The following is a 15530-nucleotide window of genomic DNA, read 5'->3' on the forward strand; positions in this document are numbered from 1 at the left end:
TCTCACGAGTTTTACTCATAGGTAATATTTCAAGAGAATCCACAGGAACATAACATTCATCCTTCTTTGGTAAGTATGGAGGACAATCAAATAGTGTAAGAGATAAAGAGTTACTCTCATTAGAAGGTTGGCATGGGTAGCTAATCCATTCTTCCTCCATTTGTTCATTACTCTCCTCTTCTTTTTCATCCAATGAGTTTTCAGGTTCATCAATTTCCTCCTCTTTTTCATCCAATGAGCTTTCAGGTTCATCAATTTCTTCTTCCACTGGTTCCTGCAAATTGTGAGTGCATTCTTGTGCATTAATGAGTCTCTCTTTATAATCAATGATATAAGGATTATCACTGTAGCTTTCTATGCAAAAATTAAGGATAGAAGAGACATAATCTTTAAGGTCCTTACAAACAACACAAGTTTCATAATTTTTAGCAATGAAGGATTCGATCTCAGAAGCTCCCATAAACAAAACAAATTGTTCTACTTCTTCGAACCCAAAATGAATATAGCTATTACAATTATAGTTCTTAATTAAAAATTCCTCACTAAAGCCACATTGAAATTTAAGATGTTTAGTATCCTGTTGAGAGCAACAGTTTATATCATGGCGTTTAAGCAAGATTTTAGCAATTGTATCCAATTTTTCTATCACAACACTCATAACTTTACCCGTTCTTGATTCTCTATAATTATTATATAATTCAATAAGCTCCAAATTGGTTGTAGGTTCTCCCATAATAGCAGTTTTTAATTTTTAGGTTTTTCAAAATTTTATGGATTTTCAGGTATATAAGAAAAGTAAAACAAAACAAAAACAAACTAGACAAAGGTAAACTAAGCAAAATAATACTAGACAGAAATAAACTAAGCACAAATAAACTAGAGAAAAGTAAACTAAGCAAAACAAAATAAAATAAAACAGAGAGAGAGGTAGAGTGTACTCCCCAGGTGAACTTATGAGTAGAGCTATGCCTCCCCGGCAACGGCGCCAGAAAATAGTCTTGATAACCCACAAGTATAGGGGATCGCAACAGTCTTCGAGGGAAGTAAAACCCAAATTTATTGATTCGACATAAGGGGAGGTAAAGAATACTTATAAGCCTTAACAAGTGAGTTGTCAATTCAGCTGCACCTGGAAAAGCACTAGCAACAGGGGTGATATGAAAGTAGCAGTAATATGAGAGCAGTAGTAACAGTAACACAGTAGCAGTAATAGTAACATAGAGGTAATGGCACCAGAAAATAGTTGATACTACTTCCAGTGACATGTAGAATGAGTATATGATGATGAAAGATGGACCGGGGTTCCTAGCTATCTACACTAGTGGTAACTCTCCAATAACAAGTGTTGGGTGAACAAATTACAGTTGGGCAATTGATAGGATTGAAATAGCATTAAGATAGAACATCAAGATTATTAATTATGTAGGCATGTTTTCCATATTTAGTCATATGTGCTCGCAATGAGAAACTTGTACAACATCTTTTGTCCTACCAGCCGGTGGCAGCCGGGCCTCTAGGGAATCTACTGGAAATTAAGGTACTCCTTTTAATAGAGCACCGGAGCAAAGCATTAACACTCCGTGAAAACATGTGATCCTCATACCTAAGCCTTCCCCTCCAGTTGTCCCAATTTCTGTCACTTTGGGGCCTTTGGTTCCGGACATAGACATGTGCATACAACTTGTAGATACAATCTAAGCAATAAGTATAAAGCTTAAATCTAAGATCATGCCACTCGAGCCCTAGTGACAAGCATTAAACACAACAAGATTGCAGCAACAATAACTTCACAAACTTTATAGATAGACTAATCATAATGTAACAATCCATCGGATCCCGACAAACACAACACCGATTACATCAGATGAATCTCAATCATGTAAGGCAGCTCATGAGATCATTGTATTGAAGTACATGGGAGAGAGAATACCAACTAGCTACAGCTAGAACCCGTAGTCCATGGGGGAACTACTCACGGAGCATGATGGAGGCGGTGGCGTTGATGGAGATGGCTTCCGGGGGCACTTCCCCGTCCCGGCAGGGTGCCGGAACAGAGACTTCTATCCCCCGAATTGGAGTTTCACGATGGTGGCGGCGTCCCTGGAGTCTTTCTGGAGTTTCGTCAATTGGTATCGCGTTTTTAGGTCGAAAGGGCTTTAATAGGCGAAGAGGCGGCGCAGGAGGGGCAACAGGGTGGCCCCACACTAGGCCGGCGCGGCCAGGCCTTGGGCCGCGCCGCCATGTTGTGTGGTGGCCCCCTGGCTCTCCTCCGACTCTCCTTCGGTGTTCTGGATGCTTCCGGGAAAAATAAGATGTTGGGTCTTCGTTTCGTCGAATTCCGACAATATTGCCCGAACAGCCTTTCTGGAACCAAAAACAGCAGAAAACAGGAACTGGCACTTCGGCATCTTGTTAATAGGTTAGTTCCGGAAAATGCATAAAAACATTATAAAGTGCAAGCAAAACATGTAAGTATTATCATAAAACAAGCATGGAACATCAGAAATTATGGATACGTTGGAGATGTATCAATTACCTTCTGAGAGATTGCATTGAGGAATGCACATAGCTTCACAATGGCTACTCGAACATTTTCCGGTAGGAGCCCCCTCAAAGCAATCGGAAGCAATTGCGTCATAATCACGTGGCAGTCGTGAGACTTCAGGTTTTGGAACTCTTTATCCGCCATGTTTATTATTCCCTTTATATTCGACGAGAATCCAGACGGGACCTTCATACTGCTCAGGCATTCAAAAAAGATGACCTTCTCTTCTTTGGTAAGAGCGTAGCTGGCACGACCTTGAAACCATTCCGGATGCCGATCATCAGGGTCTTTCAAACGTTGCTGGAGATTCACGCAAATATTCTTCGTAACATGCATCACGTCGATTGCAGAGCGGACATCTAGCACTTTCCAATATTCTAGCTCCCAAAATATATATTTCTTCTTCCACATGGGTGCGTGCCCGTCAACTCCCTGCGGAACTGATTGTCCGCCAGGACCCTTTCCAAAGATGACTTTCAAATCCTTGACCATATCAAATACCTCTGCACCAGTACGTTCCGCAGGCTTCGGCCGGTGATCTGCCTTGCCGTTGAAATGCTTGCCTTTCTTTTTTACATTATGATGTCGGTGAAGAAATCGACGATGCCCCAGGTACACGTTCTTCTTACAATTTGGCAAATACACACTTTCAGTCTCATGTAAGCAGTGCGTGCATGCATTGTATCCCTTATTTGTCTGTCCCGATAGGTTACTAAGAGCAGGCCAATCGTTGATGGTTACGAAAAGCAACACCCGTAGTTCAAATTCCTCTTCTTTGTGCTCATCCCACACACATACACCAGGTCTGCCCCACAACTGTAAAAGTTTATCAACTAATGACCTTAGGTACACATCGATGTTGTTGCCGGGTTGCTTCGGACCTTGGATGAGCACTGGCATCATAATGAACTTCCGCTTCATGCACAACCAAGGAGGAAGGTTGTAGATGCATAGAGTCACGGGCCAGGTGCTATGGCTGGAGCTCTGCTCGCCAAAAGGATTCATGCCATCTGTACTTAGACCAAATCTTATGTTCTTTGCGTCAGCTGCAAAATCTTTGAACTCTCTGTCGATCTTTCTCCATTGCGTTCCATCTACGCGGTGTCTCAACTCCCCGTCCGACTTACGGTCCTCTTTGTGCCATCGCAACAACTTGGCATGCTCTTTGTTCCTGAACAGACGTTTCAACCGTGGTATTATAGGAGCATACCACATCACCTTAGCGGGAACCCTCTTCCTGGGTTTCTCGCCCTCAACATCGTCACCAGGGTCATCGCCTCTGATCTTATAACGCAATGCAGTGCATACCGGGCATTCATTCAAATTCTCGTATTCACAGCGGTAGAGGATGCAGTCGTTAATGCATGCATGTATCTTCAGAACCTCTAAACCTAGAGGGCAGACAACCTTCTTTGCTTCGTACGTACTGGCGGGCAACTCGTTATTCTTTGGAAACATATTCTTCATCATTTTCAAATCCCGAGTCAGATAGACCTTCCTGTGCCTTCCATTTCAGCAAATCTAGTGTGCAGCCCAGCTTTTTCAGACCATTATCGCATCCGGGGTACAACGACTTTTTGTGATCATCTAATATGCGATCCAAATTCTTCCTCTCCTTTTCAGTTTCCCAGCCTCTCCGTGCATCAGCAATGGTCCGACCAAGATCATCAGCGGCTCATCACGTGCCTCTTCTTCACCTTCCCCTTCACCTTTCCCACCTTCAGCATCCTCCATGAAAGTATCACCGAAATGATCAAGATAGTTGTCATCGATGAAATCATCCCCTTCTTCATCTTCTTTCATTATAACCCCTCTTTCTCCATGCTTGGTCCAACAATTATAGCTTGGCATGAAACCCTGCCGAAGCAGGTGCAGGTGAACGTCTCTTGCGGAAGAGTAACCCTTCTGGTTCTTACAGCCAACACATGGACAGATAACAAAACCCCCTGCTTGTTCGCATTAGGCACTACGAGGAAATCTTTCAAACCCGTAATGAACTCGCCGGGGAGTCGGTTACCGTACATCCATTGCCGATTCATCTGCATTATTATTATATAAAATATATAATTAACTATCATGCATTTGTTAAACTAACTAGCTACAAATAATAGAAATTAAACAATGAACTACACACATGCATATTTTATCAATGACGCATGAAAGATTCAAGTTGCTAACCGCGATTGAGGAGAAAAAATAAATGAGAAAGCTCAAGTGTGCTCGGACACTTCATATCATATTTGTTTCATGCTCTCGGGCATTTCATCGAACACCTTGTGTGCATAAGAGGAACCAAAAGCAAACCCACCACCCCTTGTGAAGATTGTGAAGAGAAATGACACCAAATGGCTAAGTAAAGTGAGCTGAGTTGCCTTTTATAGGGATGGGCCTTTAGTCCCAGTTGACCTGACCAACCGTGACTAAAGGCCTTCGGGCCAGGCCTGAGGACCTTTAGTCGCGGTTACCAACCGCGACTAAAACTCCTCCCATCCACCAACTAGCCACCAAGCGCGCTGGGGCCAGGTCTTTAGTCGCGTTCGTCTCCCGAACCACGACTAAAGACCCCTTTAGTCGTGGTTCCTATACTTTGGCGACTAATAGAGACGAACGGAAGCCTCTTTTTCTACTAGCGGGGTGTCGGGTCTTGGCTGGCGAGGCCGTGTGTGGGCGTGGCGACTCCGGCTTTCGGTGGCGCGTGACTGTACGTACGTGCGCGCTCGCTTTGCACCAAAGCAGAATGTGAGAGGAGAGAGCGACCTGGTTTATCTTATCTATCCCACTCGTGTCCACCAACCTGGGATTGGCTGCCTAGACCTAGTTCACAGCGTTGCATGGCTATGCGTGGACTGTCTCGCCGCCGATCGGCGTTCGTATTCTGCTCTTATTTTGCTCTCCAGGGTGTCCGTCAGCCCTTGTTCTAGACTCTTCCTAAGGAAAATCTTCTCTGGATCGCGTGCCTGCCTGCGTAGAGATGGGCCCTGACCTCCTCTCTGATCAGATTTTTTCTATACTATTTCCAAGCCTCGTATTTAGCCATTTCATTCACCCTTATTTTATTGCGTAAAGTTTTCAGTATTTCTCTCTGCCTCCATGTCGCAATCATGAACTGTTTAGCCCCATTCGATCTGCATAAATACGTGTGGACTTCGTTGGTCTTCTATGCTTTAGATGACTGTTCTGATGTCGATTCTCATTTATCATTCTCTCGAAATAGGCTTTCGCCCCGCTATATTAATATAGCACACGACCGATACAACAAGATCCATGGCTGGGGCAAACAGCACAAGCACGCCCAAAAGAAAACACAAAAGAAAGACAAGAGAAACTAATGCCGAGAAGGTCGGATCGACGAAAACGGAAATGCCTCGCAGCCGCTGCGCCCGCCGGAGACTATCCACCACATTCCTAGCACTTGGAAGCCCCGCGTACCAAGCAACACCTTCAAGAAGGGATGCGACGATGACGCCGCTGCTGCCCGGAGTGATCCTAGGGTTTCCCCCGGTACGCGCAAGGACAGGGAAACAGGGCTTCACCCAACGCCCTTCAAGAAGGAAGGGTGGCGCCCGCGGGCGTCACCGCGTCGGTGTCGGCGAAACCGACAGAGATTTCTCCCGACCCTCGTAGTCCCGCCTTGGACGCTCCATCATGCTCCACCATACTCGCCGCCCACCACCTTACGCCACCACGGCCTTGCAGGCATCACCGCCGTCTCACCATGACCAACGAACTGGGGTCATCTCGAACAAGACGAGCCACCCGGGAGCGAGGGACAACACGACAGCAGCCACGCCGGAGGGAACCGCCTCCACCGCCACCTGCAGACGCCGACCGGACGCGTCGACCAGATCACACCAGGCCCACCTGGCCCAGCCGAGCCCGAGCGGGCTCGTGAAGATCCGGTCGCCATGCTGCAGCGTACGCGCCGCCGGCAGCGCCATCCCCCACTCAAGTCGCCCCTCCGTCCGTCACGAGGACCACCGCTGGGAAGGGAGCCGGCCCGCCCGGACCCAGATGGAGCCCAAAGGGCCCAGATCTGGGCCAGGCAGGCGCTGCCCCAAACCGCCGCGCAGTCCCGTGGCCAAGGAGCCACGCCGCCGTCTCGTCGCCACCCGCCGCCGCGCGCCTAGGGGACGCGCCGCCGTCGGAACCCCGCCGGCACAGGAGCACCGCCGCCTACCCGCCAGCCCCGCCTGGAGAGGAAACGCCGGGTAGAGGAAGGCCACCGCCGCCGGCACCGTCCGGGCTTTGCCCGACGGCTTCCGCCGGCGGCGGCGGCGGGGGAGGGCGGAGGAAAGGGGTGGAGGAGGGTTAGGGTTGGCGCCCTGGAGTCGCCCGCGGGGGAGCGACCCGAGGGCGAGAGCCGAGTCTTCAGTCCTCATTTATCATTCCAATCAAAAGCAACTGCCTGGATTATACTGCAAACTGGGTGTTTGCCTATTTTGCTATATTTAATGATGTTGGCTGGGTATACTCTCCTTCTGTTAAGAAAAGCTCATTTAACTTAGAGAGATAGCCAACTTCATACAAAATCGATCACCCTTATTTTATGAACATCTTAATTGACCGTTAATAAGTTTGCATGGTTATGAAATTCTCATGATACATTACATATTATTTCATTTCACATCCATCAATTTTTTTCCTATCGATAGTTAAAGTTACATAGGTTTAGCTTCAAAGTCTTCTATGCAGGACGCCAACTATTTAGGAATGGGTTCTCTTTACCTATTTGGAGATTCTGGCCATGCATCGCCGCGACGCCGCATCCTACAAACAGTGGACATTTTGGCTAATAGGGCAGCTTCAACAGGGTGACGCCCCGTCCGTTTGCGACCGCGTGGTCAAAAAAAGCGTCTGCACCCAGACCCAGCGGCTCGACGCAGTGATCGGGTTTTCCACGGAAACGCAAACGCGGCTCAAATATGTGCCTCGGATATGTATGGTCGGACGCTACACGGTTGCGCCGCGTGACCGCTCGCTTCTCCCAAGGACCCACCTAGCAGTGATCTAGGTCGATGCGTCTTCTCAGGTGCGCCAGTACTAGCGACGAGGCATCGCTTCGATAGTCTGCCCCATCTTAGTGGTGATATCTCGCCTGCTGCCGCCCGCCTCTGCCAATGAAATTAATGCCTTGCCAAGCGTGTCGCGCCCCTTGGCTATCTCCGGCGTGTATAAAGAGGGGTGTGAGCTCAGCTGCCTCATCATCTACTCCACACAAACACTAGCCGGGCCGCACAACCTCCACCAAGCACCGCCCTAGACAAACCTGCGAGGGAATCCATGGCTGGTCCAGGTGGCCGACGAGGCGGTCGAGGTTGCAGCCGTGGTTGCCACGGCCGAGGTCGCCGTGCTGGAGAAGCATCACCCCACCGCGCGCCTCCGCGTCTTCGCAAGAGGGGGATGCTTCGAGTTCATCCTCCGCATCGACAAGGACCCCCTCGGCATCAAGCGGATGCCCAACAAGTTCGCTTAGTTCGTCGACGACGCCGAGCCGGCCGAGTTGCAGCTACGGGAGGCTAGATGCGCCTTTTTCCGGTGGCCTATCGAGGTCTTGTTCCACAAAATATCATGCCGCAGGAACTACCACACCGACGAGTCCGACAAGGACACCGACATCTAGTGTTGTCAAAGTGTTTTTTCTTTGCAGCGAAGATGGTCACTGACCAATTGAAGCCACCAGTGTAGGTTTATATATGTTCTTCCTGCGCATCCAGGAACAACAAGACACTCATGACTAGCTGGATTTTCTAATTTGAATGAACTAGATGTCTTAGAGTGTTCTTTCTTTTCAACAAAGGTACCTACGAAGGCTAACACTAGTTAGGTTTCCTCATTTTGCAATATTTAAACCATATTTCAAACTATGTAGTAGTTTGTGTAATATTCCTATCTATGTTTAAATGAAAAAGGGAAAAAAGGTAAAAATATGCGTCAGGCCGCTGGGAGGACCCCAAACGCTGGGCGCGCGGTAAAAAATAGCTATTTTCGTGTCCGCCGGTAGACATGAACGTACGCGTGGCCACTTTGAGCGTCGTATTTGCATCACTTCATTGGAGATGCGCTAAGCTCACACACACAAAGGAGTACTGCGTAAGTCCTCCATTCAAGTATGATAGAATAATTTTCTAATAAAATATAACTTTTTCTTTGTTTTTTAAACTTTCTCTAGGCATTCGTTTTGGGTACTAGAGGAAGCACCAAATGTAAAATGCAAAATAATAATCATTAAATTGGAGCCCCCCCCCCCCCCCCCTTTTTCATCTTATATTGGTCAAATAACTACTTGTACTAAACTAATATAGCTATAGGATCCCTACTAAGCAACCCATTCTTATTTTATAATCCTTTAAATGAATTTCCCTAAAATGTCAGGGACGCTTCATAAATTTATCTAACCATCAACAAAAAAAAGTCAGGATCGTATTACTTATTTATTATTACTTAATTTAAGAACTGAAAATATCGTTATGGACTTTATAATTCTTCTTAAGATTCAAATTAGGTGAGTAAAAGAATTAAGTTCAGTCAATCTAAAAAAGGAGGTTAATAATTATATGTTGAATATTCTACCAAAAGCTTATCACAACTAACATGAGAGAGTCATTGAGTTCTCTATTCTACAAAGGTCTTTATTCCCTCTTTGCCTTTTATCATATTACACAATATTGTGTGGTAAGCTGATGTTCTCTCGATAACTTTATGCGTTCTCTTTTATCAAATCTTCTATGTGGTTGAAAAGTAGCCGCCATATCTATCAGGCAATCTAAATAGCAAATACTAGAGAGGATGGGCCCACACACGTGTGATGGGATGGGCGCACATTTCCTGGTGCCATTCCTAAAAGTGATCTCTGTGTATGTCATATTCTATAATATTGTCAATTGTGCATGTTTAAAAAGCTTTGTTGCACAAAAGCCAATAATGCGTTGTGATATTCTGCATATATACTACTTCCTCCGTTTATAAAAAGATATCGAAGATTTGTCTAAGTTCAAATGCATCTATGCACTGAAAAATGTCTAGATACGTTTTCCACGTCATTTTTTGGACAGAGGTAGTAGTACTATATTGTGTAGTGTAGATGAAACTATATTGTTCACATGCAAGATATCTGCTATACATGTTACAAACACCTTTGATTCAAGGATCATAATTTTTGAAAGAGACGAATCTTGAAGGAATATCCCATAGCAGCATGGGCGGGATGGGTCGTAGGATTACTACTAGTACAAAACATTATCCTAACCGGCACTCTCTTCCTATAAGCAATTACATGTGTAAGGGAGAGAAAGGACGTGAGAATTTTCTCGATCTGTTCATATGTACAAATTGTCAAAGCGAGTTTTTATACGCGGCCCCAGGTGACAGTGTCATTGCATGGTCGAGCCGTGACACGAGGTCACATCAGAGTCCCGATTGGTCGGCCGTTTCTTTTTCTTTTTTTCTATCATGGGAAAAGTGAGATAGGGATTGACAAGGAAAGTGACAAAAGGAGCACCGGAGTTGCAAGCATCTGTAAAATTCAATTGCAGAAAGTTTGGAGTGGAAAGAAAAGAACACGCAGGTGTCGAGCGGACGGGTCTAACTACTAATAAAGTGGAAGTGCAGATAAATCCAAGGGTTATGCGATAAGATTGAAGAGCACGAGCTAGATTTTTTTGCTCGTCTGAAAGCAAAAGGTTTGTTTGTTTCTTCCTGCTTCGCGTCTCCAGCCAACTCCCGTTTGCTTCTCTTAAACTGTGAGAAACGATCTGCCATGGCCCGATGGGCTCTTCTCAAGCCCTCAAACCCGTCTCTCAGTCGAGTGGCCCACGTAGTCTTGGACAACTTGGCCTCATCAATATGTGGCTGCTTGGTTCTCCAGGAAAAAAAACATTGGTTGTTTTGCTCTACTGTCGTCACTTCCGCAGACATAACCTGAGATTGGGTGAGGCGCGAGCGTGCACGGTGGCAAGCGGCGAGCGGATTGGACGCGCCGTGCGACGTACGTCGTGGTCTTGACCGGCGACCTCGCAACCACAGGCCTGACCGGCAGCACAAGACAGGGACTCGCGCGGCGAGGCGGCTACTTCGGAGTTCGGGCCTGCCGGCGGGCTGCGGCATCCATCGCCCGGCGCTCCGTGTCTTCGCACTGCGCAGCTGCAACGAACAGGCAGAAACAGTGAACACCGTGAGTTCAGTTTGAATCCCTGATTTCAGTTGGGGACTGTGAATTCGGTCCTCTTCGCTATCAATTTAGAAACTGAGAACTCTGAATTTTGTATGCATCGTCCAGTGTGTCTGAACTTTTGTTTTCTTCACTATTGGAGTACTATGCATCCCTTTGACTCATGAACACATGCAATGGTTTTTACTGAATTTTTCTCCCTACTCTAAGGATTCGAATACACACCGTCGAAATTCTTGTGTCCGTCAGCTGGCGGGACTAAGCCGCAGCACCTCGCGCGGCACCTGTTCGACGAATTGCGCCGCCCAAGTAGGTCCTCTCTTGCCATGAAAATGCTATTGCTGGGGGCTGCGCTCTGCCGGCCACCATTGCCGTGTCCCTCCACCTCCAGCTCCTCCCTGACGTCGAGGCATAATTGCTCCACATCTCCTTTTCCGCGGCAGCCAGGTCAGTGACACCGTCATAATAACACATCCTAGCTTTTCCTGCCCACCAGCTCAGCGCAGGCTGCCGATGTCACGCACTGCATTCTCTCTGTCTTTCTGGGTGCAGGCGTGGTTATGCACCGGCGCATGTACCCCAAGATCGAGGCCACAGCGAGGCACGGCGCGAGGAAGGAGAATGCCAAGGTCAGGAACCGCAGGCACCAGAAAAAGGTACGGTTAGGCCAGGTTTCAATCACCGGCAACAGCAATCTGATGCTACTGCGCTGCCGTTAGCTGCTATCGAGTGTGTTCTCTCTAAATCTCTGCCTGCTTGCTGCAGTTTAATGGCACAGAGACGAAGCCCAGGCTGTCTGTCTTCTGCTCCAACAAGCAGCTCTACGCCATGCTCGTCGACGACCACGGCAAGAGGATGCTGTTCTATGCCAGCACCCTGCAGGAGGCCATCTGCGGCGAACCGCCCTGCAGCACCGTGGTAAATCAACCCCCCCACCTGTCCATGTTTCATTGTCCAATTTACATTTTTTTTGCATTTGCATCTGAACAAAAAACTGTATACGGTTCATCCTCTGAATTTGAGCTTGAGCTGTTCGTTTTTGGCAAGCAGGAGGCTGCTCGGAAGGTCGGGGAGGAGCTGGTCAAGGCGTGCAAGGAGCTCGACATATCTGAGGTCTCATGCTACGACCGCAATGGATTCGCTCGAGGGGAGAAGATGATGGCGTTCGAGGATCCGATCGCGCAGCATGGGTTCCTGCCGAGATAGCAGAAACATGTCATGGCAGGCTTGCATTGCCTGTTCAGAGTAGAGATTATTTAGGGAAGAGTAGGAAGAAAGTTGTTTGCTCTGTGAGTTGCTTGCCGGATGTATGATCCGAAGAACGTTGTTCACGCCAGTTATTAAGACAACTATGGTATGTTTCAAATGCCAAAATTTACAAGAATACCCTAGAACATCGGAAAAGTTTGCAAGCTAGTAGGAGTACATCATTAACTGAAAGAGTAAACCAACCACTTGTACAGGCTTTACACATTACACCATTGTTCATCTGCTGGGCTAGGAGTCAAGATAGCATACACTTGTTACCATCTTGATTATTAATAGATTGGCGGAATTTTCGCAAAAAAAAGAAAGATAGATAGCATACACTTGTTACCATCTTGTAGAGGAGACTCGGAGTCGTGATATCTGGGCCAAGTTTGTTAACGATACAGCTTAATTTGTCATAAGAAGCGAAGAATAAGAAATTTACAATCAAGAGTCTGTTAAATATTTTAACAGAGTCGAGGCGAGGATGGTACTAGTATGTTGTTTCAGGTTTGCCCCAGCTGTGCCGAGCAGCAGGAATGCAATGATCTGTGAAAAATCCTTCAAAAACAACCCTCCCGAAGGCTCTCCCGCAACTCCCGTCTGTGTACAACACGGAAGACGCGCACGCTGCACGGAAGATGGTTGTCCGAGTCGATCAATGATCTTGCAGGCGTGCAAACGGAAACGCAGGCTGCACGGAAGCGAGACGGCCTCGCTCGCACATTGTAGTGCTGAATCCGATCGCAAGAAGGTGACGCAACCTGTCGAAACTCCAAAAGGCAGTAACCGCCTTCCTTTCCAATTTGAATCCGACTCGAGGTCAGGGTTTCACTTCCATGTCGATCGCCAATGGGAAACGCTGACGTTCCCCCGGGGGATAACTCACGCGATCCTCCGCCTCGTCCAAACAACGCGTGTCCATGTGGACCCCACCCGTGATGCACGCCTCCTTTCTCTTCGATCCACAAATCCTGGCTCTCTCGCCTGAGCCGCCCGAGATCCCCATTTTTGCTGCCGCCCCTTATCCCCGCCGCCGAATAGAGCCTCTCCCCCGTCGCCGTCCAGAGCTCCTTCCGCCGTCGCCCGCCGGAGCTCCTCCCTCCGCCACTCGCCGGAGTGCCCTTCTTCCTCAAGGTCGAGGCGGCTTTCCTCGGCGAAAGACCCAACGGCAAGGGCCGTTTCCTCCGCAGTAGTCGAGCGGCCTCCGTGGTCGCAGGCTTGGTGGGCGGAAACGCGCGCGGCGGCTTTCTCCGTCCGCCCCGCTCCTCCCCGGCCGCTCTGTGCTCCTCCCCGTCCGCTCACCGTTGATCCCCGGCCACTCCCGCTCCTTCCCGACTGCTCGCTGCTGGATTCTTTTGTGTTTTTTTTGCCACGCGGTGAGGCCGAGCTCCGGCTACCGGCGGGGAGTAGCAGCAGGGGTCGCGGACCATGGCCATCTGCCGCTCCTCCGCTGCCCTGCTACCGATGGCGGTGGGTGCTGCTGCTACCGGCGGTGGCCCCTGCTGCAACCGGCGGTGGCCGCTGCTACCATCGGCTTTGGCTTCTGCTATGACCGGCCGACGTCTCTGCTACCATGGCATAGCGGTGGTGCTCCATGCGGCGGCCTGCTCTGCTACCATGGCACGGTGGATGTGCTACGAGTCCTCCGGCGAGTCTTCGACGAGATCGGTTTTGCTACAATAGCAAAAAAAAGCCGCTACATTTTTGTGTTTTTTTTGCTACTTTAGCATATTCTTTTTGCTACCATGTCTCCGGTGAGGTTTCCGGCGATGCCTCCGGCGAGGTCCCGGGTGACATCTCCCGTGAAGTTTTTGCAAGCTCTCCGATGAGGTCGGTGTTGCTACAATACCAGAATTTTTTTGCTACAATAGTACAACATTTTCGCTACATCGTCTCGGCGAGGTCTCGTGAGTCTCCGACGAGATCTGTGTGTATTTTGGGTGAACCGTGTTTTGCTACAATTGTGTTGATTTTGCTACAAACGAACCGTTTTTTGCTACTTTGGTACATTATGGTAGCAAAAGTGGGACTGAGGTATACTGTGACACGTGTCATGATCTGGACGGTCAAATCGAGCTAATCCAACGGCTGTCCACCCGGGGGATTAGAAATCTAATCCCCCGGGGGACGCTCAGCGTGACCCCCGGGGAGTGCTGGGCGTCCCCCGGGGGATTAGAAATCTAATCCCCCGGGTCCCCAACCGTCCGATCAACAGATCTGAGACGTTTTCGGCCGTCAGATCAAACCAACCAGCCCTCTCTCCCACTTTTGCTACCATGATGCACCAAAGTAGCAAAAAACGGTTCAATTGTAGCAAACTCTATTTTCACCTAAAACACCTGAGACCTCGCCAGGAATCTCGCCGGAGACTCGCCGGAGTCTCGCCGGAGACTCGCCGGAGTCTCGCCGGAGACTCGCCGGAGATGTCGCTGAAGACCGACCAGAAACCTCACCGGGGACTTAGTAGCAAATAATATATGCTATAGTAGCAAAAACACACAAAGATTGTAGCAACCTTTTTTTGTTATTGTAGCAAAAGCAACCTCGTCGGAGACTCGCCGGAGACCCGCCGGAGAATTTGTAGCAGAAAAATATACTATTGTAGCAAACACCTATAACAAAAATAGCAAATCCTAATTTCAATGGATTCTCGCCGGAGAGATTGTAGCAACAAAATAGAATATTGTAGCGAAACCACAAAACCAAAGTAGCAATTAAAATATTGGTATGTAGCAAAGACCTACTCGTGGAAATGAAATCCACAAAAGCGATGCTGCAAAAAGGTTGTAGCAAACAAATTGTTCGATATTAGCATAACCGCCCGAACAATTGTAGCGAAAAAATAAAAATCCTATGGCGAGGAGAGGTTCCCGTTGACCGGCGATGAGGGCGGGCGTGGGGAGCTCCCTTCAAACAGCGTGATGGGCACACGCCGGGAGGTAGCGGGATCTGCACCGGAGATCGAGTGGCGTCGCCTCCTTGGATGGCGGCTGCGGGCGGCGCGGGAGGAGAGGAGGAGGGAGGCCACCATGGATAGAGCTACGGGGCGGCGCGGGAGAGGAGGAGGGCCGGGGATGGCCGCGCCGGATGCCCGCCGGGCGCGAGGTGGGCGGCGCCGGGAGCGGAGGCGCATCCTTGGGGAGCTTCCGCAGCCCATGGAGGCGGAGGCCGGAGGCGGTAGGTCAGCTTCCGCGACTCGCGTAGGCGGAGGCCGGCGGCGGTAGGCGAGCTCGCGTCTGGTCGTGGAGGCGGAGGCCGACGCCCCGCGGCAGGAGCTCGTGCATCGGGAGGTGGAGGTCCAGGAAGGAAGACGACGGGAGAACGTTGCGATAGGATAAGATTTGGGTGGTTGGGGACGTGAGCTGGTGTCGTGGTGGGCCTTTTTTTTCTTTCACGCGTGGTACACGGAGGAGCCGGGGGATCAGAACGCTGTTCCCCCGGGGGAACCTCAGCCGATTCGCCATTGCGTGTATATATACTTGCCGCCGATCCACACCGACATGCATAAAGCTCTTCCAAAGATCGCCTGCTTTCCCTTCCAGTCCACACGCGCGCGCGGCCGTCTCC

At 49.0% G+C, this 15530-nt stretch overlaps 1 protein-coding gene across 1 annotated transcript; it reads left to right on the forward strand.

Annotated features, from left to right (window-relative positions):
- The first annotated feature begins 10413 nt into the window (after positions 1-10413).
- Positions 10414-12096, forward strand: LOC127296898 (uncharacterized). The gene is made up of 5 exons (XM_051327133.2): positions 10414-10715; positions 10923-11159; positions 11265-11368; positions 11478-11630; positions 11763-12096. The coding sequence occupies exons 2-5, from the start codon at positions 11039-11041 to the stop codon at positions 11916-11918; spliced, it is 534 nt and encodes a 177-aa protein (XP_051183093.1). The 5' UTR covers positions 10414-10715; positions 10923-11038; the 3' UTR covers positions 11919-12096.
- Positions 12097-15530: the final 3434 nt, after the last annotated feature.

Source organism: Lolium perenne, chromosome 4 (genome assembly GCF_019359855.2).
Source record: "Lolium perenne isolate Kyuss_39 chromosome 4, Kyuss_2.0, whole genome shotgun sequence".
NCBI lineage: Eukaryota > Viridiplantae > Streptophyta > Magnoliopsida > Poales > Poaceae > Lolium > Lolium perenne.